This window comes from Manis javanica, chromosome 2 (assembly GCF_040802235.1).
Source record: "Manis javanica isolate MJ-LG chromosome 2, MJ_LKY, whole genome shotgun sequence".
NCBI lineage: Eukaryota > Metazoa > Chordata > Mammalia > Pholidota > Manidae > Manis > Manis javanica.
In genome coordinates, this window is record NC_133157.1 from 121,944,444 (window position 1) to 121,971,922 (window position 27,479).

Consider the following 27,479-nt stretch of genomic DNA (forward strand, 5'->3'; position numbering starts at 1 on the left):
CCCAGGCATAAACAACACAGTAAAAGGCAAGAAGGATTCCACCTTAAGATAAGATTGCATTTTAATACCCAAGAAGTTAAGACGTTAGAAATTCTTAACTTACTCTTTAGCAAACAATACCTCAGCCCACCTTGGAGGGCTGAGCAGGTGGCTTTGTTTCATATGCTCCCAGACCAGGATGCTGGTATCTCAGAGAGAAATCAGAGGAAGTTGCTTGTGTTAAGTTAATTCTAAATATTCGGGAACCACTTAACAAGTCTACACCCCTAAGTTTTTTTCATATTCTCAAAAAATCCTCAACTGCCTATAAAATCCCCTAGACAACGCACCACTACGGACTCTCTTGTCCCGTCCTGGCGTGAGCCGGGAGCTCTGTCCTTTCACCTTCTCTCTAAATAAAAGCCTGTACCTTGCTCTCCTACCTTGAGTGTTTGTGAAGCTCATTCTTTGGCTCCACAAACAAGAACCCCGGCATCACTTAGACTCAGGTGTCCATCACCCACCAGATCTCAGCCATGATCACACACTCCCCTGAAACACACTTTCAACCTGCTGCATTCATTTTCTGGACTGCCAGAACACACACCACACTGGGTAGCTTAATACAACAGAAATGTACTCTCTCACAGTTTTGGATGGCAGAGCCTAAAATCAAACATCAGGGGGTGGGGTGGATGCTGGCTAAACCAACCTAACAGGATTCTTGTAGGTCAGCAGGCCAGGGTAATCAGGCATGACTTGGGGGCTGGTGCAGAATGAGGATAAATCAGGAATTGATCTACCTGATTAGGTACTGAGGGTGATCAAATATGAAGGGTGGGGAGTCCTTGCTAAAACTGGATTTTACACATAAGTGTGCAGATGGGCCAGGGAGGTTCAGGAGCCTAACACAAGTTTGCTAAGGAGAGAATCTTTGTCACACTTCAACTTATTACACTTGCTAGATACAATCGTTGTATCTAGTGAGATTGGTAAACTCGTATTTTTAACAAGCATGCATGGTAAAGCAACTTGGGAGAACCACCTTTCAGTTGGAACCAGAAGGACCTGAAAACTAAGAGGAGATGCTTCTCAAGAGAAAGGCGCTCTGATGAATCCACCTGGGAAGACTCAGAAAAGGTTGGTGGGATAAAGGAGGCTGACTGGGGGAAGCAGAGAGAGGCTTATATTTAGGGCAAAGAGAGGGAGGGATGGGTGATGTAGTAGATGATCTGGCCCGAAGGTGGTAAACTGTCCCCAGAGGAACCCAGCTGTACTGTGGCTTAGCCAAAAGTCTACAGCCTCTGCTCAGGCGATTTGACTCAAGTTGTTCTGGAGCTGCTAAGAGCTCCAGCCTGGGGAGCTGGGAGGAATGTGCTGGTTTGGAGAATGCTCACCCTCCACAGACCACGGGGATCTGCCCCTGCACACCCAGCCATTCTATTTGAAACCCTCCAGGGCTCTGTCCAAGGAGTCTTTCATGTTTTTCCAGAACTCCCACCAGGTCAATCTCACCTCCCTCTGAGGCTTCAAATCCTATTTGCATGCCAATGGCATCCACATTTACATCTCAAAATCAGCCACTACTACCCAAGTGCCAGACCTTGTTTTACTAACTGCCTTCCACCCAGACTCCTATAGTGAATCCTGGAAAAACTCACCACAACTTGTCTTCTAGTAGTTCCTATTTGGCTAGTAACACCACTATCTACCCAGCCCCCCAGAACTGGAAATCTGGGGGACATTATGCCTCTTCCTCCAACCACACACTAAATCCTGCAATTCCCTTCCCTTGTCTGCATTCCCACTGCTTCGGTTCAAATACCCTTGGCTCCATGGTTGACAAGTACAACTACCTCCTAGTCAGAGATGCAGCCGGCCTTCCCCTCTGGGGGAGGACAGTCTCCCAGATGCCGAACAGACTTTTTTAATAAGCCAAACTTGTGAAGAACTAATCTGACTAACTGCAGGCTGCTGCATAAATACCAAATTTCCTAGCGGGACACAAGCATTTTCACATAGGGCCCTACTCACCTCCCAATGCCCCAAATCATTTTTTTCTAGTGGAACTTTTTTTGTTTAAAAACAAAAACAAACCCAAAACGGCACAACTCAGAAAACCAACTTGAAAAGAGAGAGGATGAGGGGAATAAAGATCTATCTTTTCTTGATTCTAGAAGTCTGGAGTATTGCCTGAGGACTGTGCAGTCTTCCCAGGTGATTCAGAGGCAAATCTAGGTTTATCGAAAGCCTGACAAATCACATTTAGGAACCCAGGCTACTTATGTTCTTTCTGTAGGGATAGAGAAAGCACAGAGAGGAACTGCAATCCGCCCGGTCTTTTGGGTCCCATCGCTTCTGCAACCTCACCTAGATTAGAACACTGCAGAACTGTCAAGCAGAAATTTTAAGAAAGGAAAGGGCATCTTTGTAGCCTGCAAATCTGATGTGCAACATAAAGCACTTTCCAGTTACCAAAAACATTCCTGCCCAAAAATACGTATGGAAAATACCGAACCACTTTAGAAAAGTTTAGTCGGCATTGCTCCACACTCCTCGGGGTTAAAGGTAGATGTGTATGGAAGCATTCTTTTTTGTAATCATCAAGGCGTTAAGACAATTGAAAACCTGAGAAAAGTAACCTCGCAAAAGGAAGCTCTCCTATCCGCATTCATTCACACATAGACTGTATTAGGCTGCCATGTTTACTTGGACATGTGAAGAGCAAACAATGTAACGGAGGAGCCTTGAGCTTTGACTTCCTACCAAGCACGTTAAAACGTGAAGAAACTTTGCAGGACGTTTGCATATTCACTAAAGCTCCTATTAACTCCTGAGCCAGGTTGAACAATAGAAGGGCTGAAGGAAGTCATTAATTGAGCGCCCTGTACATGTTTTTAAATCTTTCACCGTGCCAGAAGCGGCTGTTCCTTTGCTTTCTCTTTTTCAAATTGTTTCCGTAGTCATTGTCCCCCCACGAAACGCCCGGCGCGCTCGGGGAGCAGGCACAGCGTTCTGCAAAGTGTAACGCGGCCGAGCTCCGCCAGGTTTTGGAAAACATTCCCAGCCTTTCCAGCGGTTCTAGGAAAAGTAGGAGGCCTGGGCGCCAAAGGCTGCTGCCAATGCAGCTAGCAACTTTTGAAATCAATCCTTTTTGCATCATGCAACGGATGCCACCGCTCCTCGGGTTTGCAACCCCCCACCCCTCCCCCGAGACCAATCATTGCCGCGCTCGGGCCTGCACATCGCCCCCGCCCCCTTCCCGGGCCGCACGCAGCCACGCTGCTCCGGCCTCGGCTCGCCGCCTCTTAAAGGGAGGTAGCCGGCCCTTAAAGGCCCCTCGCCCGCACCTCACGGCTGAACGCGGAGACCCGGTTCCGGGCAAGGGCCCGCCGAGCCAGGCCGAGCCCCCGCGGCGCCCCGGCGCTCCCGGGTTCTCCCGCCTCCGTCGCCGCCCGGAGCAGCATTTTTATTCAGGCGACGCTTAAGGAAACCCGGCCGCACCCGGTGCATTGTGGGAGTGCCGGAGTCCCGTTTTCGGAGGAGGAGGAGGGCGCAAAGCGAACCGGTAAGCGCCTGGCTTGGAGAAGGGGGGGGCGAGCCGTCAGGCTTAAAGGGGAATATTCGTCCGCAGGCCCATGGCGGCCGTGCAAACCCTCTCCGGGCCGCCCGGGCCCGCCGGGAGCAGTGCGCATTCGGCGCGCACCAGCGCTGCCTGGAGAGGGGCAGAGCCAGGGCTTGGTGGGGCCGCTTTAAAAAAGAAGCACCGCCCGCGCCGCTACCGCCGCGCGGAGCCGGAGAAGGAAGGAGGGAGGGAGAGCGAGCGAGCGAGCGAGCGAGGGCGGGGGAGGAGTGGAGGGGGAGGCGGCGGCGGCGACGTAGGGGTTAATTTTTTCGCCCGCCGACATTTTTGAGTGGCGGCGGCTCGCGCGCGACGGGAGCAACCACCCCGGTCTCCGGGCGCGGCGCGCTGCGCCTCCGGGCCTCCCCGCCCCCACGCCCTCCGGCCCGCGGCGCCGTCTGACTCCGGCCGGCCCGCGGGCCGGGGTACCCCCGCGCTTGCGCCCGCTCCGCCGTGGCCGGTTCACAGAGTCCGCCTCGCGCGGTTCCCGCCGCCGCCGGAGAGCAGGCGGGCGGGCATGGCCCAGCCGCCGGCGCCGCCGCGCTGCCTCCTCCCGGCCACCACCAGCCCGCCCGCCGCGCCGCACAAAGAGCCCAGGCCCGATTCGCTTAAAGGCGGCAGCCTGAGAACGCTTTAAGGTGTCCCCGCGTGTTCCGTTCTTCGCGCTCCGCTGCCCCCTCAACATGCTTTATGGAGAGCGCCCGCGCCGCGGTGGCCATCCCTTTGTTTATTTCCTGGGCTTAGGGGCTTGAGGATAGGTAGTATCCGGCAGGGCTGCACTCGCCTCCATCCCCACTTACCGGGCTCCCCGAGCTGTGCGGCCCGCTTTGCGAACTCATTTAAGAAATGTAAACGTGGCCAAGAAGGAAAGAGTTAACGGTTGTCTTTAAATATTCATGTCATTGTTTTAAAGGTGTAAACATGAGGCTTCTGGGTTGGAGCTGACTGCCCCTAACTATGCACATTTACTCCCCCCATTAATTGCGCAGTCCCCCCTTCTCAAATCTTGCAAAAACAATGTAAGTTTTGAAGGTTCGATGTGAGAGAGTGGTTTGTGTCCTTCGATCCATTTGGAATCTTAAAACTTCTGAGTCCCTCTGGACGCAGGGTATTTTTTAACTTTTTTCTCCCATAAAAGTCTGGAAAGATACAAATTATGTTTAATAGGAAGTCCCCGAAATTCCACATTCCCCTCCCCGCTTTTTTTTCTTGACTAGGGATTGGAGGTAGGAAAATAACTGATGCCTAGTGAGCTGACTTTTTTTCCTGGTGAGAGTGAGGCGGTGTTAAATGCGGGGTGTTTTGTGAGGAAAGGACTGATGCTTCTGTTCCAAACCCTTCCGAGTCGATATTGGACTTTTCCTAACTCTAAAATGGCTTCAAAATGACCATCTCCGTAACTTGTTTAACTCTCCTGCCGCCCGCCTTTTGGACAGGTTTTTTTCTTGAGGCATTGGCGGGCCTACTCCTCTACAGTTGTAGATTTAAGACTGAAATCACTGCTTACCCCAAACATGTTTTTGTAGACAGTTTGGATTACTGCCCAAACTCGGACTTTGTAAGATTCATTTCCAATGAGCGATGTGCTTCCCAGGGGATCCAAAACTACATAAAGGGGAATTGTTTTCTTAATCATTAATTTATAGAAGAAACTGACCCTAAAACTTGGGGTGTCTGTCATTCTATGCCCAATAAGGTATCATCTGGAGGTTTGTAAACCTTGGAGCTCATGTAAGTTTTTGGTTTAGCCCCAAATGCTTCAAACTTAGAAGGGATTCCAGTTCTAGGAACTATCAGTAGTACCAAGTACCATAAATGCTAGTGTTGTAGAGCTGTTTATCATTTTTTTTCTGCAATGAAATAGTAATGAGCAGTAGCATATTTTGTCAATGATGTGTGGGTACTAGTTTGTTGAGCGGGATGTTTGCTTTCTAGGAAATACCACTGCATGAAAACATCAGAGAACTTTCCACTCTCTCTTGAAAAAAATGAGTCTTGCTGTGTTAAACAGCCATTTCAGTTTTCAAGTTGTGTTCCTTAGTGAGGTTTCCTATTAGTTTTAGGTCACGTTGTGTACTTCTGGCTCAGAGTAAAATCATGCTTTTCTAAAACTGAATTTACCATCATGAAGGATTTCATCAAATGCATTTCCATCAACTTGGCTTGGTATGTGAACCGTTGTTTCTTTTATATTTCCCCAAGTAGAACATCTTGGGTGCAGTGTCCTTTTCATGCAGTGTTTATTAGGTTTTTTTGTATTTCTGTGTGAGATAGCAAAAGATATCAAAAGGTGCTTCAGAAAAATCGCTTTAGCCAGGACATCTAATTTCTTTGCTACAGTGCTTCCAGGTTAACACATGAAGTGACTAGAAAGTTTCTCATAATACTGCCAGTTAGAAGAAACTTTTCGGACTATGTTCAAGATGGCACTGTGTCATGTAAGCCAGCTGGCTCATTGTCCTTCAGAGGAAGTCTTCCTTGCTGTCCCGCAGAGCCACAGTTACAATACACACACATCAGGCCTTCTGTAGATGTTGTCTGCGGTAGTATAGCCACTGTTTGAAATGACTTATTCTGGCTTATGCACCACTGTGATGAACTGATGTGGCTCCAAAGCACGGTTTCCCTGTCATCTGGGTGATGTCAGACCTTTGCATATTTACTTTCACTATCATGTACTCATTTGATTCTTGGCAAATACTGGTGAGAATTCTTTTAATGGTATCTGTGTTTTGGTGATTCCTAGGTGGATCTATAAAGAAACCAGCTGATAGGAGAGGGAGGGGAGGAGCCCAGCTGCAAGGTACGTGTGGCCAAGAACCATGTCTACACGGGAGTCCTTTAACCCGGAAAGTTATGAATTGGACAAGAGCTTCCGGCTAACCAGATTCACTGAACTGAAGGGTACTGGCTGCAAAGTGCCCCAAGATGTCCTGCAGAAATTGCTGGAATCCTTACAAGAGAACCACTTCCAAGAAGATGAGCAGTTTCTGGGGGCAGTTATGCCAAGGCTTGGTATGTGAATCATTTCTTCTTTTAGACTTCCTTGAGTAGAGCATCTTGGCTGTAATGTAGTCAATGAGTCAGAAACCAGACTTCTCTCCTCCCATATGGTGTCCTTTTTTTGTTTTTTAATTTCTGTAAAAATCAAAGGGCAGGGGTATGTGGGGGGGACTTGGTGAAGTGGGGAGCCTAGTAAACAATGTCCTTCATGTAATTGTAGATTAATGATACCAAAATAAAAAAATAAAATAAAAAATCAAAGGGCAAAAAACTGTGTTAAGTTATTGTAACTTATTTGGAGGAAATACTTGAAGAGCATCAAGAAGTGCACTCTCCGTTTTTCAGTTTTTAAACTATGAAGTATGCACCCGAGACAGTTATATTACAGTAAAAGCATTTTTTATTAAAATGAATTTTCTGGTTCACTGAGGATTAAACAGAAACTCCTTTAGACCTTCATCCTAAACTTACCTGCATGCTTTCTCCTCATTGCCTTAGGAAAGGTGGTGCGTAGGCATTACTGTGCCGTGCTTTGAGAGCAGTGGCTGAGTTGATGGAACTTTTGGCAGTTCCTCTGCAATATGCATTGTTTGAAGAGCTCCTGTAGAGAAGGGGGAGAAGAACGCTGCAGACTCAGAAAGGGAGAAGACTGAACTGAATCTGTACTTGACCCCCAAGATTTCATCTGGAGTTGAGAGCCATGTTTTTTTCTTTACTAAATTCCTGTGTCATTAGTGATTTGCTTTTTCCCAAACATAGAGCTCAGAAAGAAGTAGCCTATTGGGATATTGTTTGTTAGCTTTTGTCATGTGTTTTGTTAAGTGCGTGATGCAAGACCATGAACGCTTTGCCTTCCGAGTAACTGCCACATATTCTAGAGGGTTGGCTGTTTTGTCGTTAAGGTTTTGTTGTTAAGGTGTGTGACTTGATCAGCTTTTTTACATAAGGTTGTTATTTCACTCATTTTCACCCATTATTTTATTGTGCAGTCCTGTCGTACATCATTGGTTTTGAACACAGGGTACTCCTTTCTTCCCCGTAAATAAGGTGGATAAAAGCAGAGTTGCTTTGATTGGGAGAGAGGCGAACTCACACGTCATACTCTAGGGGCCTGCAGGGCTCCCAGGAGCTCATTTTGAAAACCATTTTCATGTAGTGTCTGAGCATGGAGGAACACCATGTGAATGAGTTGGATTGGATGTCTGCTTACTTATAAGAAATAATATACTAAGAAAGCTCTTAGATAATGTTTTCAAGAAAAGTAAGCTACCAAATGGGCAAAAACAAATGCAATAAAAATCTTAATGGATAAAGTAATAATTGCTCTTTATAACTCCCCCTATTGACCTTACTGAGCACCTGGCCATGCCTTGCACCGTTAAGGACTTTGATAATGGGTCATATCATTGGCTCCTTCCAGCAGCCCCATGATGCTCAGGAAGGCTGGGTAACCAATTCTGACCAGGTCAGGACCTGAAATATACATCTTTGATTCCTCCACCCACTGTACCGCTTGTCATCTGGTTTCTAAGTCCAAATGTGTTTGAAGTGGGGAGGGGCTGCCTCACCTGTACTTCTTCACAGTGGCTAAAGGGGACAGATACCGACAGCAAGGGAAGAGGCAGGAAAAAGCAAATTAAAGAACACAGAGGCAAAGGGGCCTAGTCATACAAGGTTTTTAAGAAGAAAATGAAAGCTGTGATTCTTGCCCAGGAAAATGCACATCCACAAAACTTTGCATTCACAGCATTACCTAGAGGTAGACATACCCTAAGTTATAAGCAAGTGGATGCTGAAGAAAGCACAGTATTATAACCTTATACAGAAGTGGTATGTCTTGAAAGCCAAAACTTTGCTTTGGAATAAGATCTAGATTCATATCCTGACAGTCACTCACTGGTCGCTAATGTAACCCTGTGCCTGTTCTTAACCCTGTTGAGCTCAGGTTCCCAATCTATAAAATGGATAATAATGCTGTTTTTAAGTGTTATGAGTACCAGGAATTGTATGTGTTGTGTGTGTGTGTACTGTGTGTCTATACCACATACATACTACATGTGTGTATATGTAATATATAAAATCGTGTGGCTCACAGTATATTTCTTTTGGACAGCACTAGTCTGCAGTAGTTTGGTTTACAAGTCACCTATCAAATTTCAAGGAAGGGAAAGAGGATGAGTATGTGTATATATGTATACACATTAGTGTGTTTATCTGTTTTTAAATTTTTTGCTAAAACGTCATATGTTCTGGATTCTAAGATGGTAGTAATTGAAGGATGAATCGTAACAGTTGTTTAATGTACACATTTATTAGGTGTGTTCTAACTAAAGAAATGTTAAAATAATTGCACCTAGAGCCTGGTCCATCTCTCTATTGCCTGGTACCTTAGAGCTATCAACTGTCAATCACTGCTGGCAGTGGTGATAGTATGATCATTTGGGTAATTGATATATGGTTTCAGTCTTGCTGAGAACCTTCTAGAATTCCCCATTGTCTACCAATAATTGCACATATACTGCTTGGTCTGGAATTTGAGGCTTCCTCCCCCTCTGGCATTTTTCTTTGTTCCCACTTGCCCTCTTTTTGGACTGACTCTTTCAACTTGATACCCTAGTTTATCGAGGCCCATCGCCCATCTCAGACTCATCATCTTTCTCTTCCTTCCTTGAAATTTGATAAGCAGTTTGCAGACCAATCACTGTAGATCAGTGCTGTCCAAAAGAAATAAAATGTGAGCCACATGTGTAATTTTAAATTTTCTAGTAGTCACATTTTTAAAATTATGTGAAATTAAACTTCATATATTTTATTTAATCCAATATATAAAAAATACTTCAACACTTAATTAAAAGAAGAACATTACTAATGAGATGTTAGGTCTTTTGGTAAACATGCTCAATAGTCATTAGTTAAAATGCTCTGATGGTAGGGATAAATAGAAATTAAATACTTTACAAATCAAATATAGTTAAATCTGCAGTTACTCAAATTAGAAATATTCAAAGCTTCAGCAACTATTTTTAGTGTCTCTTCCAGTAGTCCTCTAGTTTACATGAAAACCTAAGAGAAAACTATGTTACACTCTTCCAAAGCATATAGTATTATACTTGGAATAACCAAGAATTTTACATCCCAGTTGCTGGAATGATCAATTTAGAGAGAATCAGTGTGAGTTAAATTGTGGTTCTTACCCTATTTCCACTTGAGCACTAAAGAACAGTTAGATGAAGGTTCTGAGAGGCTGTGCACATAGCTTGTTTAGATGAATCATCTAATACACATCTCCTCCACCTCACCTAACACAGATCAAAACTGATTGTTCCATTGTCACAGATGTGTGAGACCTGCCATTCTGAGACAACTCTCCATTCCCTCACTGATCTCCACTTGGCCATCTAGTGTAGTAAAAAATCCACTGGCCTTCAAAGAATCCATGACTTTATTAAACTTGATTTTACCTTTTTTTGTGAGTATTAATGGCTCAAGACCTGGAAAATTAAGATGCTTCTGTGACCCAACCTTTATTGGTAGGTTGCTGTCGTGGTGCTGAAATAGTTGTACCAGAGCAGTTTTAGTTTGTAGAACACGAAAGGTGCAGTATGATTCGGGTAGGATTTACTTTGGCCCGTTTGGACTTCTGAATTGAGCGGGTGGCATCCCCCCCTCAATTTTTTTGTACTTGATCCTGATTTTTTTTCTCTGCTTTGGCTATTGGGTTGCAAGCTTGAAGTACTTCCTCAGAGGGCAGGCTGGCATCCTTTGAGAGGTATAGGAAGCACTCTGTTCAGCTTACTTGGTGGGAAGGCCAGTCTGAATGTGTAAAGTCTGTGTTATAGGTAATTTTAACAGAAATGTAGCCTGCAGTAGCTAGGCTTGACTTTCTCATCTGATTTCAGGAAAAGGGAATTATTTCTAATTAGTCCATCATTGCCTATATTATCTTTTCAATTGTTTTTAGGAATAATTTTTAATACGTTGAAATATTTTCCACAGGCTTGTTCAGCAGTTTTTCCCCGTTCATAGGAGAAGTTAGTAAAGGTGGCATTTTTAAGTTTTTCACAAGGACAATAACAAAATTTTAAGGTTTCCTCTTTTAAAATGCTTTTGGGAACCTATTTAACAGGTCACATAGATGCCACTGTGTTTATGTACTTGCTTGATTAGAAACAAGAAACACGTATTTTGGCTTTATTCCTTCTCTTTCTGTATTTTTTGTTATTTTCATTTTTGACTAAAATGTAGAAATAATCATAGCATTTTATATGAGTAAAATAATTGACAAATTTTCTGTTGGGAAAACAATAATACCTAAAAATAGCTCAGAATGTAACTAGAAAAGATGTTTGTGGTGCTAGTCATGTGAACAGGTAATCCAAAGGAAACGTTCCGTTCGCGGCATCGAGTCTGTATTGCTGTGCCATATTGAAGTTGAGTCTTCATGACTAACAAATTTTATTCTCATTTTCTATCCTAAACTAGTTATGTTTCACATTTATTCCAGTCATGCTTCTTGATAGGAAACACATTGCTTCATTGGCAGCGCACAGAGTTCCACAAGTATCTACAACAAAATTTGCCCTACTCAGACCACTTGTGGTGTAAAATAAAATGGCTTTTCCTTTTGATTTCGGGTGGTGATGACTTCCATCTTTGCAGGCATTGGAATGGATACTTGTGTCATTCCTTTGAGGCATGGCGGTCTTTCCTTGGTTCAAACCACGGATTACATTTATCCTATCGTTGATGACCCTTATATGATGGTAAGTTTGACCTGCTGTGTTTTTACATCTGGAACTGCTATTTGTTTGGTTTGGGGTTGTGTGCAGGGGTGTGCATGGGGAGTGGGGGGATGTTAAATCCAGACTGCTCTCATTCTGCCCCTGCCCTGACCCTTGCAGTTAACAGGCTGTGACTTCTCCCCTGCTCACACTTGGTGCTGTGGCAAAGTAGTTAAGGGAGACGTGGGGAGCCCTTTGCTACCTTTGGACCTGAGGGTGTATTAACTGACATGTTTGTAGTTTTCTTCTTTCTTTCCTTACACCTTTCTTTCTTTGACATTCGTCATTTCCATCTTCTGTGTTACAGGCTAGAGATATTACCGTACTGTAATAGGACTGATCACAGATGTTTCCTTCCAGAAATAAAGAGCTTAGCATCTTCACCACAGTTAGGCTGCTTTACCATTTGTTCTGATTCCAGTCCCTTCCCCTGCTCAGTGTGTGTTATGTACTGCTGTGTAGAATTCGTATCTGAACTGCTATACCAAAGTTCTTAGCTACTGATCATGCCCTGCTTAGATTTTTTTCCCAGTTGTTCATCACATGGTTGCAGCCAGCAACCCCTTGATCCACCACCCACTTTAGCCTTCCCCCAACCAGTCAAGAGTTGCTGAAAAGAGATTGGAAACATCCTATTAGGAAATGCCAGAGATCCTTCCTGTGTGCCCAGGGCACTGGGATCAAATGGCACACGAGACAGCAAAATGTCACTTCTCATGTGCCAGTGACAAGCATACCACTTCCTGGAAACCTGTTAAGCTTCTACACATCCATCTGTTCTCTCTAGAGCAGTACTGAGGAACTCCCGGTCAGGTGGGACCTGACCAGGTTGCAAAGGTGAAAGAAGCTGAATTCATCCTTTTTTCCAGCATCTCTTAAAAGCCACCTGAGCAAGCCCAGAACAGAAGGGGCAGTAAATTGCTGCCGCCCTAACCAGAGGTTGGCAGTTCCAAGTCACAGCCACCTGTTGCCTTGTTATTGTTGCTAATGTGTCACAGAAGCTACTGAGCTTGCTGCCAAGTCTGCCAGGATGAGAAAAGTAAACCCAGAGAAGCAGTGAAACAGCTACTGAAATGCTGATACTTGGGCTTTGATTGTCCTTATGTCAGAAGATAATATGTCATGTTCTCTTTTACTGTCTAGATAATGGCGGCTTACATTTAAAAAATCTCCAGTGGTAGTAAAAAAATCTTTATGACCATGTTTCTTTTAAATACTATTTTAAGGTTCCTTAAGAAATGATATAGTTTACTGAAAATCTGACTTCAGGCCTAGAATTTTTTTTTCTTGTATTTTTTAGTTTCTCAAACAAGATGATTTTCCTGTTTATCTTCTATAGTTGTGAAGCTACAAAAATTTCTCCATCCAAGGGTATAAAAACCATCTTCTCTATAACCAATAAAGTAAACATTTTTTTAGACTCTGTTTAGGATTAAGTGGCTGTTGCCAGGTTTACTTCAGAACAGTTGTTTCCACAGCTCTGCCTATCAAACCATCAGCTCCAACCTTGGGTCCCCTAGCCGCTCCCACATTCCTTGTTCCTCCTTTAAATAAATTGCAGACTTCCCCCAATATTTAGAATGGGAAATAGGTTCATTTGTTGTGCACAAGAAAGAAGCATTATTAACAGGAATGGCTGAGAAAGAGTAAACAGCCTAGTGGTTCTGTGATTAAGGAAAGGTGACCAGCCTGCACATCACAAAGACAGAGTCCACGTGCCTGGGAAGTCCCCTCCTCTGGGGTCATGCTGCAGGCTTGCTCTGTGCTTCTCCATATGGAAAGTCCCCGATTGCCCTTTCTCACTCCTCCCCTCTTTTCCAGGGCAGGATAGCATGTGCCAATGTCCTCAGTGACCTCTATGCAATGGGGGTCACAGAATGTGACAATATGCTGATGCTCCTTGGAATCAGCAATAAAATGACCGACAGGGTAAGTAGGAGACAGTCCAGCTGCTTTCTCGTCTGCTGTCTTGGCCGGGCCATCTGACTGGCTAGCCCTCCATCCCCAGCTGTGAAGTGAGGAGCCCAGGCTGTGTGGCTTCTGTATTCCACCCAGCTCTCCACTTTTTGGCAGTTCATCATTGAATTAAAGTACAGTCTGGCCTATTCCTATTTTCATTGCTACTACCTGCTTCCCTGAATTTCTTCTGGGAAGACTGAAGCCAAGACATTAGTATTTGTACTAATAATGTTCAGGCCTTAGTACTAGCACCTCTGCACCACTGGCCTTAACACCCAGCAGGCGCCCTCTGGTTGCTGGTTGGATCGCTGCTGTGGACGGCGCTGAGCCCCGGGGTCACATGTGTCCATGTGCTCGCCCCGCAGTATCTGTGGCCTTGCTTCCTGTACCTGTTCTTTGACAGAGATGATTTCCATATAGATTATTTTTAAAATGTACTTGTTTTGTCCACCAAAAAGAACTTTGCCCTGCCTATAGAAATCAGAGTTCCCAGTAGGCCCTTTTCTGCCCTACAGTGTGCGCTTGCACAGCTGTCAGAAGGGCATGTGATGTGGACTAAGCCAGTCTTGAAATTCTTAAGGACCATGTAAAAAACTGGCTCAGAATAAGGGCAAGACCTGTGTACCCAGTCATTTACTTCTCTGTTGTCTCAGCTTCACCCACATTGTGATCTAGAACATCGCCCACCTTTGCATGAAGTGTCTGCAATGTAAACTATTCCCTACTTTTTTCTGTTACTCCTGCCCTGTCAGTAAACTTCAGGACTTATTTTAGGGTGTTAGCCTATTTATAGCCCCAAGTGTAGACTTTCTTTTCAGAGTTTTGAACTGAATTACGTGACTTTTAACCTGTGTCCTTTTAAACCCTAGGAAAGGGATAAAGTGATGCCCCTAATTATACAGGGTTTTAAAGATGCAGCAGAGGAGGCAGGAACGTCTGTAACAGGTGGCCAAACAGTGTTAAATCCCTGGATTGTTTTGGGTGGAGTGGCTACAACTGTCTGCCAGCCCAATGAATTTATCATGTAAGTTGACTTTTGTTTCTTGTCACCTGGCCTGGTTCTCTCTCTTCCTGTTATTTAAGTAGACTTATTGTGATGTTTATTTGCATACCACACAATTCACCCACTTAAAGTATACAATTCAGTGATCTTTGGGATATTCACAGAGTCGTGAAACCATTAGCAGAGTTCATTTCAGGACATCTTCATTTTCCCAACAGGAAGCCTATCACCCTGGCTGTTGCTTTGTATGTCCCCTGCCCCTGCCCTGGCTTCTTTCACCTCACATTGTATTAGTATAGTGCTTTTAAGGTTCATACATTCTGTAACATGTATTAGTGCTGCATTCCTGTTTTTAAAAATTTTAGATTTTTTTGTATTGGAGCATAGCTCATGTAACAAAATTTCATGTAACATGAAATTCAACTTTTTAAGGTTTACAATTCATAGATTTTTAGTATTTATAAGGTTATGCAACCATAACCACTGTGTAATTCCAGACATTTCCATAACCCCAAAAAGGAAACCCTATATCCATAAGTGGTTGGTCACTCTCAGTCCCTTCCTTCCCTTGTCCCCTAGGAACTGCTAATCTACTTCCTGCCTCGTGAATTTACCTATTCTAGACACTTATTATAAATGGAATAATACATTATGTGGTGTTTTGTGTCTGGCTTCTTTCCCTTATTGTAATGTTTTCAGGGTCCATTCATGTTGTTATGTGTAAGTGGTACTTTCTATGGCTGAATAATATTCCCTCATGGTTATTCAATATAGATGTTTGGAGAAGTTTCTCTTTCAACAAGAGTTGTCACTTTCCATGTTTGATGTCTTGTTAAGAAAAAAGCCACCTTGTCTTACTCTCTGAAGGAAGTAGAAACTCAGTTTGTGTATCTTACTTGTGCATAGGTATTGAGTAGCACTGTGCTCACATGGTTCAGAATTTGAAAGGTTTGAGGGGATGGACAAGGCAGAGTCCCTCACCCATCCCTGAACACCAGGCTCCCTTCCAAGGCTTTTATCAGACTTGGCTATTTTTAACCACTTACTATTAACATTTAGATTTTTTTTCAATTATTTTGTCATTACAAAGGGTACTCCATTGAGTAACCTTTTATGTAGATCATTTTGTATTTGTGTGACTCCTGGTAAGAAATTTTTCAAAACAGCATTGCTGGTTAAATGTATATGCCCTGCCATTTTGAGAGCAGCTCCAGATTGCCCTTCAGAGAGGCTGCACCAGTTTTTGTTCCACCAGCAGCTGAATGTGAGTGCCAGTTTCCCCACATCTAACTAACATGGTCCAGTAACAGACTTCTTGGTCTTTGTTATTCTGTTTGGTGGTTTTAAGCCTTAATCCTGTGAGTGAAAGTTGAGTATGTTTTTTGTCCATTTTTTAATTGATGGGAGCTCCCTTTAGAATCACTGAGAGCTTTCATGTTAAGGGCTTGTATTTTACTTAAATAAAAGTTTTGTTTCCCTATCTTATATGTCAGTAGTTTTCAAACTTTCCTCTTAAGTGGTATGGGAGATTCTGAAGCCCATCTCTGTCACCCATTTCAGCTTTTCAGTAGAAAGAGAACTTAGCAACAGAGGAAGTTAGGAAAAAATCATCAATGAATTACTTTTTGTCAAGAGCATGTATGTTTACTTTGTAAAATATGAATGAGCCTATACATGTGATTATACTTCATAAAATGGTGCCTGTAACTTAGGAAAAAAAACAGTAATTTTATCACACTTGCTGATACCAATTTTTGTAGGTTGCACATGACCAGTGATGTGCAAGAACAAACCAGCTTAAGGTATGGCTGAGTCAGAATTGAAAGACATACATATCTTAAGATTTAGTTTTTAGAAAATGGGTTTCTTGTATATCATCACAGAATTATTCTTTGTGAAGAAGCTAACAGTGGACACAAATATTGTAGGTGAGTTGGGGAGCTAGTTGTTAATTTTTTTAAGTCTGTGCCCCTGGACTTTTTAATGGACTTGGATGATTGAATCGTCTGCCATTGGGATGGAATGGCAGCAGGGAGGGTGAGCATTGACCTGCATCCCGGCAGGCAGGAGCAGGCATGGCAGGCATGCATTTGAGGGATCTGTGGGCACTCTCTCTCTCTCTCTCTTTTTTATATTCAACATGGCTTTATTTTCAGAATCAAATGATCAGGGAAACCCCAAATGGTCTTTCATTTTATTTCTTCTTGGTGCTTTTTGTATTAGGGTGATTGAATAAGTATAATATACAAATGTTTATTCATAAACTACATTTCACATGTTATCTTATTTAAGTCTTCAAAAAATTCTGTAAAGGTGATTTTCAGTCTCATTTAACAGATGAGAAAACTGAGATCACTTGTCATTCTGAAAATAAAATGGTATCAGAAAGTACTGATTTGTTCACATCACAGAAGCACCATCTTCCCTGCCCAATTTTAATCAAATCTGAGTATTTTCTTTAATGGAAGATCTGTACAATTTCAAAGCTGACTTCTGATCCATAGACAAACAATCCTTATCCAGAGGCCTAAAACTTCATTATCTTCAAAGCTGGCCTAATATGCTTATGGCCATTGCAAAAAGCTAGTGCACTATCACAATTGTTCACAGCTATGGAGAACCGGGAAGGATTCTTAGGGGTCGTTTCTTCTTATCTTTCAAATGGTGTGGGTCTCTCTCTTTTTTATCTTTGCCTCCTTCCTGTCTCTAAGATGCAAAAACCAAGGAAACTCATCGTTGGTCTGAGTTTGAGAATTTGGTGCTGACTGAAATCACCAAAACATGAGACCCACAGATCTGAGCCAGATTCCACAGCCTGAGAAATCTCACCTTCATCTCTACCACATAAGTGTCATGAAACAAGTCTTAGTTCAGAAGTCTTGTGGCCTCAGAACCATGGAGGTCTGTACTGAAAATTACACATGAGCATGGCTGATCAGAGCCCAGCGGGCCTTTGCCTTTGAAGGCTAAGTGATTTGCTTGCTTGTACACTTTATTTAGGAAAGCGGGATCTTGTAGGCAATTGGTGGTCTCTGCAGTTTTCTCCCAGAATGTGTTGGTTTCCACAGCAGTCTCAGTAGCAAGTTGCAAGGCTCTAATACATTATGGTAGTTGGCTTAAATTTAAGTGAGTGTTGTCACACAAATGTTTTTCCAGCTTTTTCTTTCTCCAATTTTCTGGTAATGCATTTCTTGGTTAATTTGGCTAGAACCTTCCCTTGTTCTTTTCTTCAGGCCAGATAATGCAGTGCCAGGGGATGTGCTTGTGCTGACAAAACCTCTGGGAACACAAGTGGCTGTGGCCGTACACCAGTGGCTGGACATTGTGAGTGAGCTGCTCCCGGAGTTGGGGTGGGGCTGAGCCCTGAGACTGCAGGGCTGTGGTGGCTTGGTTGGAGGGCTTGGAGAGAACGGGCATCCACTTTACTTGTCAGGTCATACTCGTAGCTCTTCAGTCTTTGCGAGCTGGGGCGTGTGCTTCTACAGAAGCTACAGCTGCTCATGAAGTCAGCCTGCTGCTCTCCTGCAGGGGAATCCCCTGCCCTGGGACACGTCCTAACGTGTGTCAGATCCAGATCTCCTCTGTCATCGGTATGTCTCCAAAAAATGAGCTCCTTTAGTTCTACTACCAGGGGACTTCAGGGTCAGTGAAGTCCTTACAGAAATCCTAGGCATATTCTTGTATTAAATCAAAGTTTCATGTGTTGAATGCTTAAAGTGAGTAAGCCCCAGCTGGGGGCTTCAAAGGTACGCGCATAAAGAGAATTTGAGAGGTAGTGGGCTCTGGTCCTCTGTTTATTTGGTGCTGAGATAGCTTTTTATCTTTCATACCTTAAGCATCACTGAAAATAACATGGAGAAAAATGTGAGGAAAGTGTGGCATTTGGGGTATTAATAAGGCCAGGGTTATTGACAGTTTAAATTATTTTAGTCACAAGGTCTTGGTTATTTTTATTTGGTTTTTTTAAACTAATTAGTGACTTGGAACATTTTGGTAAACAGTTGCCCTGTGAAGAAAGCATCTAGACTGTCAAGATGTTTATCCTGAGTCAGGTTTCCACTGAACTGTAACTATACTTAATTTAAAATTTGTCTTCATTACTGCCATTACAAGGCAGTAGCCACAGAGTTGCTTCAGTACGACTGTCTAGGTCAGAGTAATTTAGCACAGGAGCTGAAAGCAGAGACGAGGGGTTTGGGATTCTTCTCTCCTCCCCACCCCCAATTTGACATCACCTTTGCTTTTTTTTTTTTTTTTTGCCAGTTTTTAAAAAGTGTTTAGAGTTGAAAAAAGCAAGTTCCAAAGACTGTGTAACATCACAATACCCTTTTTATGAAGGACAGAAGCAACCAGAGTATATATGTTGTTTAGGCATCTATATGTATGACTACTGTTTTTTGAAAGGCAGAGGAGTGACAAGTATAAATTTCAGAATAGTTGGTACCTCTGTGGGAGGGATGGGGGCAGCAGGATAAGGGAGGGGCATGTAGATAACCTTAAGTTACTAACTCCATTCAGTGTAGACTGTTGGGTGTGATTCGAAAAAGGAAGGAGAGGTTGTGTGAATGAGGGCCTTCAATGGGCCATTAGGACTTCCTGAGCCCAGCATAGTGATGCTGGATTCTTCCAAAATCAGGCTGAGGAAAAATGGAGAACACCTTTTCTTCCTGGCTTGTATCTCCTTTGTGGTCACACATGAATGGCGTCAGTGTGCACGCAGTTGGAGTTGTTTCAAATTGATTTGTCCGTCAAGATGACTTGATCCAGAATACAGGTAAAGTCAGTAAAAGTGTAACTGTGTGAAAAGTGAAAGCCAGTGTCCTAATAGGGGAGATGAGGAGAACCAAAGGATACTCAGAACTATTCAGGATGTGATTTACCCCCAGCCCAGGAGAAACTGCACCCAGCGTTTACGCAGCTTGTGTTGCCTACACCCAGCAGCCACATGCCCCTGCTGGGTGTCCATACCCAGTAAATTGCATCTGTCTACAGAAAGGCGGGCTGAGAACAGGAAAGATGCCATAATGATATGTCTGTAGGACATCTAAAATGTCACAGAAAAAAATGTTAGAAAACTTAGTTTTGTGTACAAAATTAGATAAAACTCCCCCAAAAGATGACAAAGGAAAATATATGCACTTTCTCTCAGATGTTAGAAGTAAAGATTAATCACATTTTTTCATACTTCTCTCCCTCACTTATGTTCCTCTTACTAGCCTGAAAAATGGAATAAAATTAAACTAGTGGTCACCCAAGAAGATGTAGAGTTGGCATACCAGGAGGCGATGATGAATATGGCAAGACTCAACAGAACAGGTACTGGGCGGATGGCTCAACTCTTACAGGGTTGTCAAGCTTTCCAAACAGGGCCGGGAGGGAAACAACTTTGGCTTTGTGGGCAATATACAGTCGCAGTTTCACTGATTTCCTACCCCTCCCCGCCCCCAACACACCAAATAACTCTTTAAACATAGTTTAAAAAAAACAAAAAACCACTCTTACCTGGAAGAACAGGCCATGGGCCAAACCTGGCCAGTGACTGCGGACCTGCTTCTATAGGTACCTGGTTTGGGGCCCATAGGTCATGAGTGGGAACCCACTCTTCTCATGGGTCTTTGAAGTCCTAACCTCTAATGTGCCAGCAGAAGCATTTCTGGGAAAGCATCTGTGTGGTTGCTCTATGAAGATGACTAACAAGCAAACCAGCATTTAAAATGTAAGCTCCAAGAGGACAGGAATTTTTGTCTGTTGTATTTACAGGGCTTAGAAAAGTGGACACACAACAGGTGCTCATTAAACACAGATTGAGTGAACTTTGCCTTCCACACTCTAGTATTCTTTTTGGTAGTTCATGGACATTTTCTTATTAACAGTCTTGTGAATGGCACCCCGTTTTACCTCTTTGGCCAAAAGGCAAAACATAAAAGAAATACATGCAATTTCCATTCTGAAACCCAAGTCTGTCTAACTATAAACCTGCTTGTTCTCAGACATTGTACATTCCATTTATATAAGCTAGTGATGGAAATTTATATAATTTTTATTGTGGAAAGACCAATTTTCTTTCTCATCATTAATTGCATTTTGAATTTAAGGACTTGGGGTTGTGTGGCTTCCTATTGCAAAACTTTGAAGATACTTGAAGATGAAGTTAGGATAAACATGAAGTTCAAAAATCTTGTCCTAAAAAAAATCGCTCTTCATTTAGTTTCTCAGGGTTCCCTGAGCCAGCCATCAGAAATGGAGTTAAATGTATTTCTTTGTCCCTTTCCTTCTTTTCTTCAACTTCGCCCAAATAACTTTGAACCAAATATATGTAATACTTAGCCATGAAATCTTCAGTTATTTTTTAAAAAAATCTTTGACAAAGGAGCAAAGACAATTCCATGGAGAAAGGATTATCTTTTCAACAAATGGTGCTGGAACAACTAGACATCCACATACAAAAAACTGAGTCTTGACACAGACCTTACACGCTTCCCAGAAATCAAAACGGATTGTAGTCCTAAACGTAAAATGCAAAACTGTTAAACTTCTAGAATATAGCGTAGAAGAAAATTTAGGTAATCTTGGTTTTGGTGATAACTACCAAAGCACTATCCGTAAAAGAAAAGAATTGACAAGTTGGACTTTGTTAATATAAAAAACTTCTGCTCTGTGAAAGACACTAGAGGATGGAAAGATAACCCACAGGCTGGGAGAAAATGTTTACAGAATACACATCTGATAAAGGACTGGTATCCAGAATATACAAAGAACTCTTAAAATGCAACATTAAGAAAAAAAAACAGGTTTAAAAATGGGCAAAAGATCTAAACAGACACCTTACCAAAGAAGAGATACAGAATCTGCCAAATAATCATGTGAAAAGACGCTCCACATCGTATGTCAATAGGGAGTTGCAAATTAAAATAATGAGATACCATTACACACCTATTAGAATGGCTAAAATCCAAAACCCTGACACCACCAAATGCTGACAGGGATGTGGAGCAGCAGGAACTCTCTTTCACTGCTGGTGGGAAGTCAGAATGGTGCAGCCACTTTGGAAGATGCTTTGGCAGTTTCTGGCAGTATATTATATTAACTATGCCAATATACTAACATGATCCATCATTTGTGCTCCTTGGCATTTATCCAAGTGAGCTGAAAGTTTCCATCCACCCAAAAACCTGCACAAACATGTCTGAAGCAGCTTCATAATTGCCAAAACTTGGAACAACCAAGAAGTCCTTTGGTAGGTGAATGGGTAAACTGTGGTACATCCAGATGATGGAATATTATTCAGTGCTAAAAAGAAATGAGCTCTTAAGCCATGAAAAGACAGGGAGGAACTTCAAGTACATATTAATATTACTGAGTGAAAACCAGTCTGACAAGAGCAAATACTGTATTATTCCAACTACATTCATTCTAGAATGGACAAAACTATAGACAGTAAAAAGATCAGTGGTGGCCAGGAGTTTGTGGGGGGATGTAGAATGAATAGGTGGAACATAGGAATTTTAGGACTGTGAAAATACACAGTATGACACTGTAATGATGGAGATGTGTCATACATTTGTCAACACTCATAACCTACTACATCAAAAGTGAACCCCAATGTAAAGTATGACCTTTAGTTAAGAATAATGTATTAGTTTATCACTTATAACAATGTGCTATAGTAGTGTTTGATGTTAATGATGGGAGGTGAGGGGAGTATATGGGAACTTCCTCAGTTTTTCTGTAAACCTAAAACTACTCCAAAAAATAAAGTGTATTAAATTAACTTTCAGAATTTCACTTTGGGTTTTGATATTTTAGAATTGTATTTTCATTATTCCCACATGCTATGTCCCTGACAAATTAGGAATTTTGATATCAAAGCATATTTAAGATTCTGAGTTGAGGAAAGGTGTTTTTTTCTCAGATAGTCTCCATTTTATACTAGATAATAAACTCCTCTGTCCTCTCAGCTGCAGGACTCATGCACACGTTCAACGCCCATGCTGCCACTGACATCACAGGCTTTGGGATTTTGGGTCATGCACAGAACCTGGCTAAGCAGCAGAGGAATGAGGTGTCCTTTGTGATTCACAACCTTCCTGTCCTGGCCAAGATGGCTGCTGTGAGCAAGGCTTGCGGAAACATGTTTGGCCTCATGCATGGGACCTGCCCTGAGACATCAGGTATGAAGATGCTGGGCCTAGATCTGAGAATTAAACTAGTGAGGCTGAAGGGAAATCCCATGAGAAGGAAGAAGCCAGGTACATGGGCATGACCCCTCCTTGTGTGAGGTCCGTGCTGATAACCTTGGCCTTCATAGCAACGAATGTTCCCAGCCCCCTCCGCTGCTGTTGGTTACCTGTCCCTTGCCCTCCTGTATGTGATCAAGCTGCGTTATTTTAGTCTAGTGTTTTTGTGCTCGGTGATAGGGAGGGAGTATGGGAAAAATAAGTCATTACTCTATTTTCATTGGAAACTTGAAATAATACCTATAGGTAGATTGAACAGGCTGTATTTCCTGTAAAAAAGAAAACCTCTAAAATTGCTGTTTAAGAATGAAAAATATATATAGTATGTCTCCAAAATGCCATTTCCCATTTTTTCTTTTCCCTTTACCTTGGTTCTTGTGTTACATCCTTTATGTTTCCTATCCCTTTTTTTTTCAGTCTCTCATATTTTTGTTTTCTCTACTTTTTAATCTCAGTAGTTTCCCTACCCTGGCCAAAAGAGTTGAATCATCTGGGGATTTAAAAAATATCCCTGCCTAGTTCCCACCCCGAGGAAACCAGACCACGTCAGTTTGTTGTGGGTATGGTTATAGTATTTGTCACAGCTCCCCAGAAGACACAAAACCTTGCCCAGACGTCAACCCTCTACAAGGGCTCTCCAGCAGGCCTCATCCAGCCACTGTAGAGGACCCTTCAACTTCCTGTCTTTGAAAAAAAAGCAAAATCCATTTTCTAGAAATAAGCCCCAAGAGAGCAACAGAGTTCTTGTTTCAGCATCTGGCTTGAGCAGTGCCTGCCACCTGGTGGGTATGAGAGAAATCTTGAATGAATATGTGAATATTACCAACAAATTCAGTTTGTTTCCTTTATTCAAAAATGAGAAGTTTTTATGTTTTGTAAATGTTTGTGTTTTTTCCTGATTGTGTTATTTCTGCTTACATTTACATACAAAATTTTCTGTCCTAGCTACTGAAATAGCTTATTTTAACTTATTTTATACCTCTATTTTGATGATGAGGACCACTCATAGAACCTAGATACTGTAAGGCATATATTCTTTCATTATTTCAATTTAAAAACTAAAAATACAGAAATGTGGAATCCATGTAGAGAATCAAATAAAAAAGGGTAGTTCTCTCTTTTTTTTCATTATTAAAGTATCATTGATACACGATGTTATGAAGGTTATCATGAAAGACATTGTAGTTACTAAGATTCACCCATATTATCAAGTTCTCCCCATACCCCATTATAGTCACTGTCCATCAGCATAGTAAGATGCTATAGAGTCACTACTTGTCTTCTCTGTGCTGTACTGCCTTCCCCGTGACTCCCTACATTATGTGTGCTAATCATAATTCCCCCTAATCCCTTTCTCTCTCCCCAACTCCTAAGGGTAGTTCTCTTTAAGAGAAAAAACTTTTTTCAGTGTAGCTTGGAAAAAATAACTACCCATATGTTACTGAGGCCTCAAGTACCTTACTCCTGCAGAACATTAAATGATTCACAGATAGGTTATTTGCAATTTAAAGTTTCTTTTATGTATGTGTTTTAACATAGTCAAATTTTACCAAGAAACTGCTGAATTTATAGTTTAATCTGTGGAATAGGTGAAGGCAGAACAGAGCAGACTTCCCAGTTGAGTGTAGAAGGCAGCTTGCACACAGACAGAAACAAGTTGTTGGTTGATGTAGATCTGTACAGAAGAATATCAAGAGAGTGGGATAGAAGCGCTTACAGAGAGCATCACAGCTAACTGGCAACCTTTCTTTTCCCTTTGTCAGGAGGCCTTCTTATCTGTTTACCACGTGAGCAGGCGGCTCGGTTCTGTGCAGAGATAAAGTCCCCCAAATATGGGGAAGGTCACCAAGCATGGATTATTGGCATCGTAGAAAAGGGCAATCGCACAGCCAGGATCATAGACAAGCCCCGGATCATCGAAGTGGCACCACAAGTGGGCACTCAAAATGTGAATCCCACACCTGGTGCCACTTCTTAATCTAGACAGAAATTACTATTTGGTTTTGTTTTTAAATAGATCTATTTCCTTTTTCATCAATTCAATTAAAGACTATAAACAACAAAATCTCATTGTGTCTACACATATGGTGACCTTAGGTCAATTTGTGAATGGATGCAATTAATAAAATAAAAAACATTAACTTTTTTTCCTGTTACATTAACTGAAGATGCACCTAATTTTGAGGCAGCTTCTGAGTTGAGACTTATATTGTTATCCAATACTGTTGATTCATTTTGAATCTTTAGACACTTATCTCTTGCCGCATAGGCTCTTTTTAAAGGTGCTTTCACACAGCACAGACATTACCAATTGTAGTGTCAAATAGCAGTTAGTACCTTTTCATTTTATGTGTATTTATCATTATCGGTCTGATTTTTTTTAAGTGTCTAAAATGGTATTCTGGAAAGACAATTGGTAAGTGACACAGTGGTATCCCTATAGTGAGAGGGTTGCATGATTCCTTCCCAGTCTTTGATTTGTAAAGCCAAGTCTTCAAAGTCAAGAGCATCTCTTTGATCCTGTTCATTTCCCAATACTGCACTCAGTTAAACAAGGCAAGTGCTTAACTCTGCATGGAAAGCACTTTGAAGACAAGACATTTTTTTTGTAGCCTTCCTAATATTTACAGTAATACCAACTTTTCTTTATTGATAGCAAAAGATACTTTTTGCAATGTAATTAGATGTTCTATAGTGCAACAAGGAATTGCCTTCCAAAAGGGGGTTCATGTATAATAGTCATTTACAATTCAATATATAATTAATGACACAAATAATTTTTAAATATAATCAATAAAAACTGTTCTGTGGATGGTAGTGTTTAATACATTTTATATTTTGTATAGTGATTTCAGGCCTTTTGTTTTCTTAAAATCAACTATTTAGCCTAATTCTTAGCATTATTTTGTCCTTTGCGTAAGTACTTTTTTGTGCACGCTTTTTGTGATCTGTGTTAAAAAGCTGCATTGTCAACACTGCAGCTCAACCTTAAACTTGTTATTCAAATAAATATTTAATTTTTTTTATTGCTATTGTATAATCAGATGCCCCTTTTAGTGTTATTTTAGAAGCATTGGGAGGGTTTTGGCTAAAATACAATTTATTGGGGAAAACTAGATTTTAGTTTTATAAAACTTTCAAGTCTTTCATGGGACCTATATTTTCTTGAATTAAATTTTGTAGTTCTAGAATAAATAGGTGATCTAAAAGGGTGTTTATCTGTGTTACTTAAAAACAGAGGCTTCCTTACCTTTTAACCTACTAAACGATTAGGAGGGATCCTGTCCTTAAGCACAAGTGCACTGACTCAAGTGTCTGCCTAAGAGAAAAGCACCACATCACTCCAAGTTTCTGAACGCTTCCCGCTTACAGGCACCAAAGCCAAGTGAACAGATGACCTTGCCAAAGGAAGCCACTCAGTTTGAGAACTCGGAGATGAAGCCACTGGAAGAGGCTTTGCCTCGGATGCAGCCTCCTTCAGGAGCCAAAGGGTAGCCTTCCGCCTGTGACTGGAGTTCAAGCCACAAGGTCGGTGTGCAGGACCTGGGAGGCTGCAACAGAACTGAAAGTGACTGGACATTTGATAGGGATTTATGCAGATGTTGATTCTCAAAAGCCACAAACCAGTGGTCTACAAAATAAAATGTGTTGGAACCCTCTGAGTAAAATGAACATACTGTTGAGCTTTTTTTTTTTTTTGAGTACACTAGTCATGACTAAATCTGCACTATTAGGACTAAATCTGCACTATTAGCAGTATTGATCATGTCTTGAATGCTGATTTCCTTGGTGACAGGCCAACTGAGGAAGTGAGCCAAAAGAATTATGCACTTGAGGAGATCATCTTCATGAGGAATCATATTGATAAAGAAAATATTGGGCCATGTAATTTATGTGACCTGAGGAGGAAGAACTGATCTTTAAAACTTTCTCAGAGAACAGCCCAGATCACCTGTATTAGGATCACCTGGGGGTGCTTGGCAAAGGTAAATTCTTGGGCTCCACCCCAGACTGACATCAGGGTGTTGGGCTACAGAATCTGTCTTAAATGAGTACCCTAAGTGGGTACCACAGATCTGAAGGAATGTTAGAGGGCTGAGGAAGGCAAAAACCATAATTCTTTGACCATAATACTTTTACAGGAATTTTTCTTTTAAATCTTGACCATTCTGTTCATTGACATCTGAGCCCAGCAAAACAAAAAACCTCAAGTATCTTGAAATTTCCTTGAAGAATTAGGGGGCTGTCATTGAGTATTTTAGTTCTTGACAAAATCTATGTAGAATATTTTTAAATTGGGTGAATAGACAATCGCTTGGCTTCCTTGTACCACTTTAAAACTTTGTGTTCATCTTAGTACAGTGATTTATTTTCTCTGAGTCCTATGATGCAGTTGCTACTGAAAATACAGATTGCTGGAATGCACAGAATTAGTGAATATAGCCTGATGATCAGGCTGGGCTCTGTTGAGGTCAATAAATTCCCTAAAGCAACAGGACTCATTTGTCAAGAAACATCAAAGCTTAGCTTGTTATTTGCACAGGCTGTGTTGAGGCATTTACTGTGATTCAGTTCAGGAAAGGAAACTTGAAATAGTATGTAAGCAATATGTACTTTTTCTTTTTGGCTCAGTGTTTTTAAATAAGTATATTGTAGTCCCAAAGTTCTGCATGCCTTATGATGGATAAATGTGAGTGTTTTAAACTGTTCTGACTTTAGATGTATGAGCCAGCAATTCTCAGTCTGAATTTAGCACTGCCCTTAAAATAATTATATCTGAATTCTAAATTTTACTGTTACTCTGTAAAGAGAGGCCAGAATTAGCTATACTACACTATATTTTTAGAAGTAATAAAGCAAGCAAAGATACTGATGCTTTAGATACTCAACTGTCA

The 27,479-nt window shown here is 41.8% G+C and overlaps 1 protein-coding gene across 5 annotated transcripts; it reads left to right on the forward strand.

Annotated features, from left to right (window-relative positions):
• Positions 1–3,241: 3,241 nt before the first annotated feature.
• SEPHS1 (selenophosphate synthetase 1) lies at positions 3,242–26,256 on the forward strand. 5 transcript variants are annotated; one of them, XM_017642643.3, is made up of 10 exons: positions 4,105–4,239; positions 5,659–5,767; positions 6,348–6,616; positions 11,264–11,367; positions 13,207–13,314; positions 14,214–14,368; positions 17,581–17,671; positions 19,564–19,663; positions 22,306–22,518; positions 24,348–26,256. In XM_017642643.3, the coding sequence occupies exons 3-10, from the start codon at positions 6,424–6,426 to the stop codon at positions 24,560–24,562; spliced, it is 1,179 nt and encodes a 392-aa protein (XP_017498132.1). In that variant the 5' UTR covers positions 4,105–4,239; positions 5,659–5,767; positions 6,348–6,423; the 3' UTR covers positions 24,563–26,256. The 5 variants fall into 5 exon arrangements, with proteins under 5 accessions (XP_017498134.1, XP_017498133.1, XP_036857545.1 ...); XM_017642645.3 differs by lacking the exons at positions 4,105–4,239; positions 5,659–5,767 and adding an exon at positions 3,242–3,547; XM_017642644.3 differs by lacking the exon at positions 5,659–5,767 and having other exon boundaries at positions 4,103–4,239.
• The last annotated feature ends 1,223 nt before the right edge of the window (positions 26,257–27,479 follow it).

Bases quoted from the DNA above. Each gene is read 5' to 3' on its own strand.
- SEPHS1 (XM_017642645.3), top strand. From the start codon at position 6,424: ATGTCTACACGGGAGTCCTTTAACCCGGAAAGTTATGAATTGGACAAG. The intron at 6,617-11,263 runs GTATGTGAATCA...CCATCTTTGCAG, and splicing joins GGCAGTTATGCCAAGGCTTG to GCATTGGAATGGATACTTGT. The intron at 17,672-19,563 runs GTGAGTGAGCTG...TCCTCTTACTAG, and splicing joins TACACCAGTGGCTGGACATT to CCTGAAAAATGGAATAAAAT.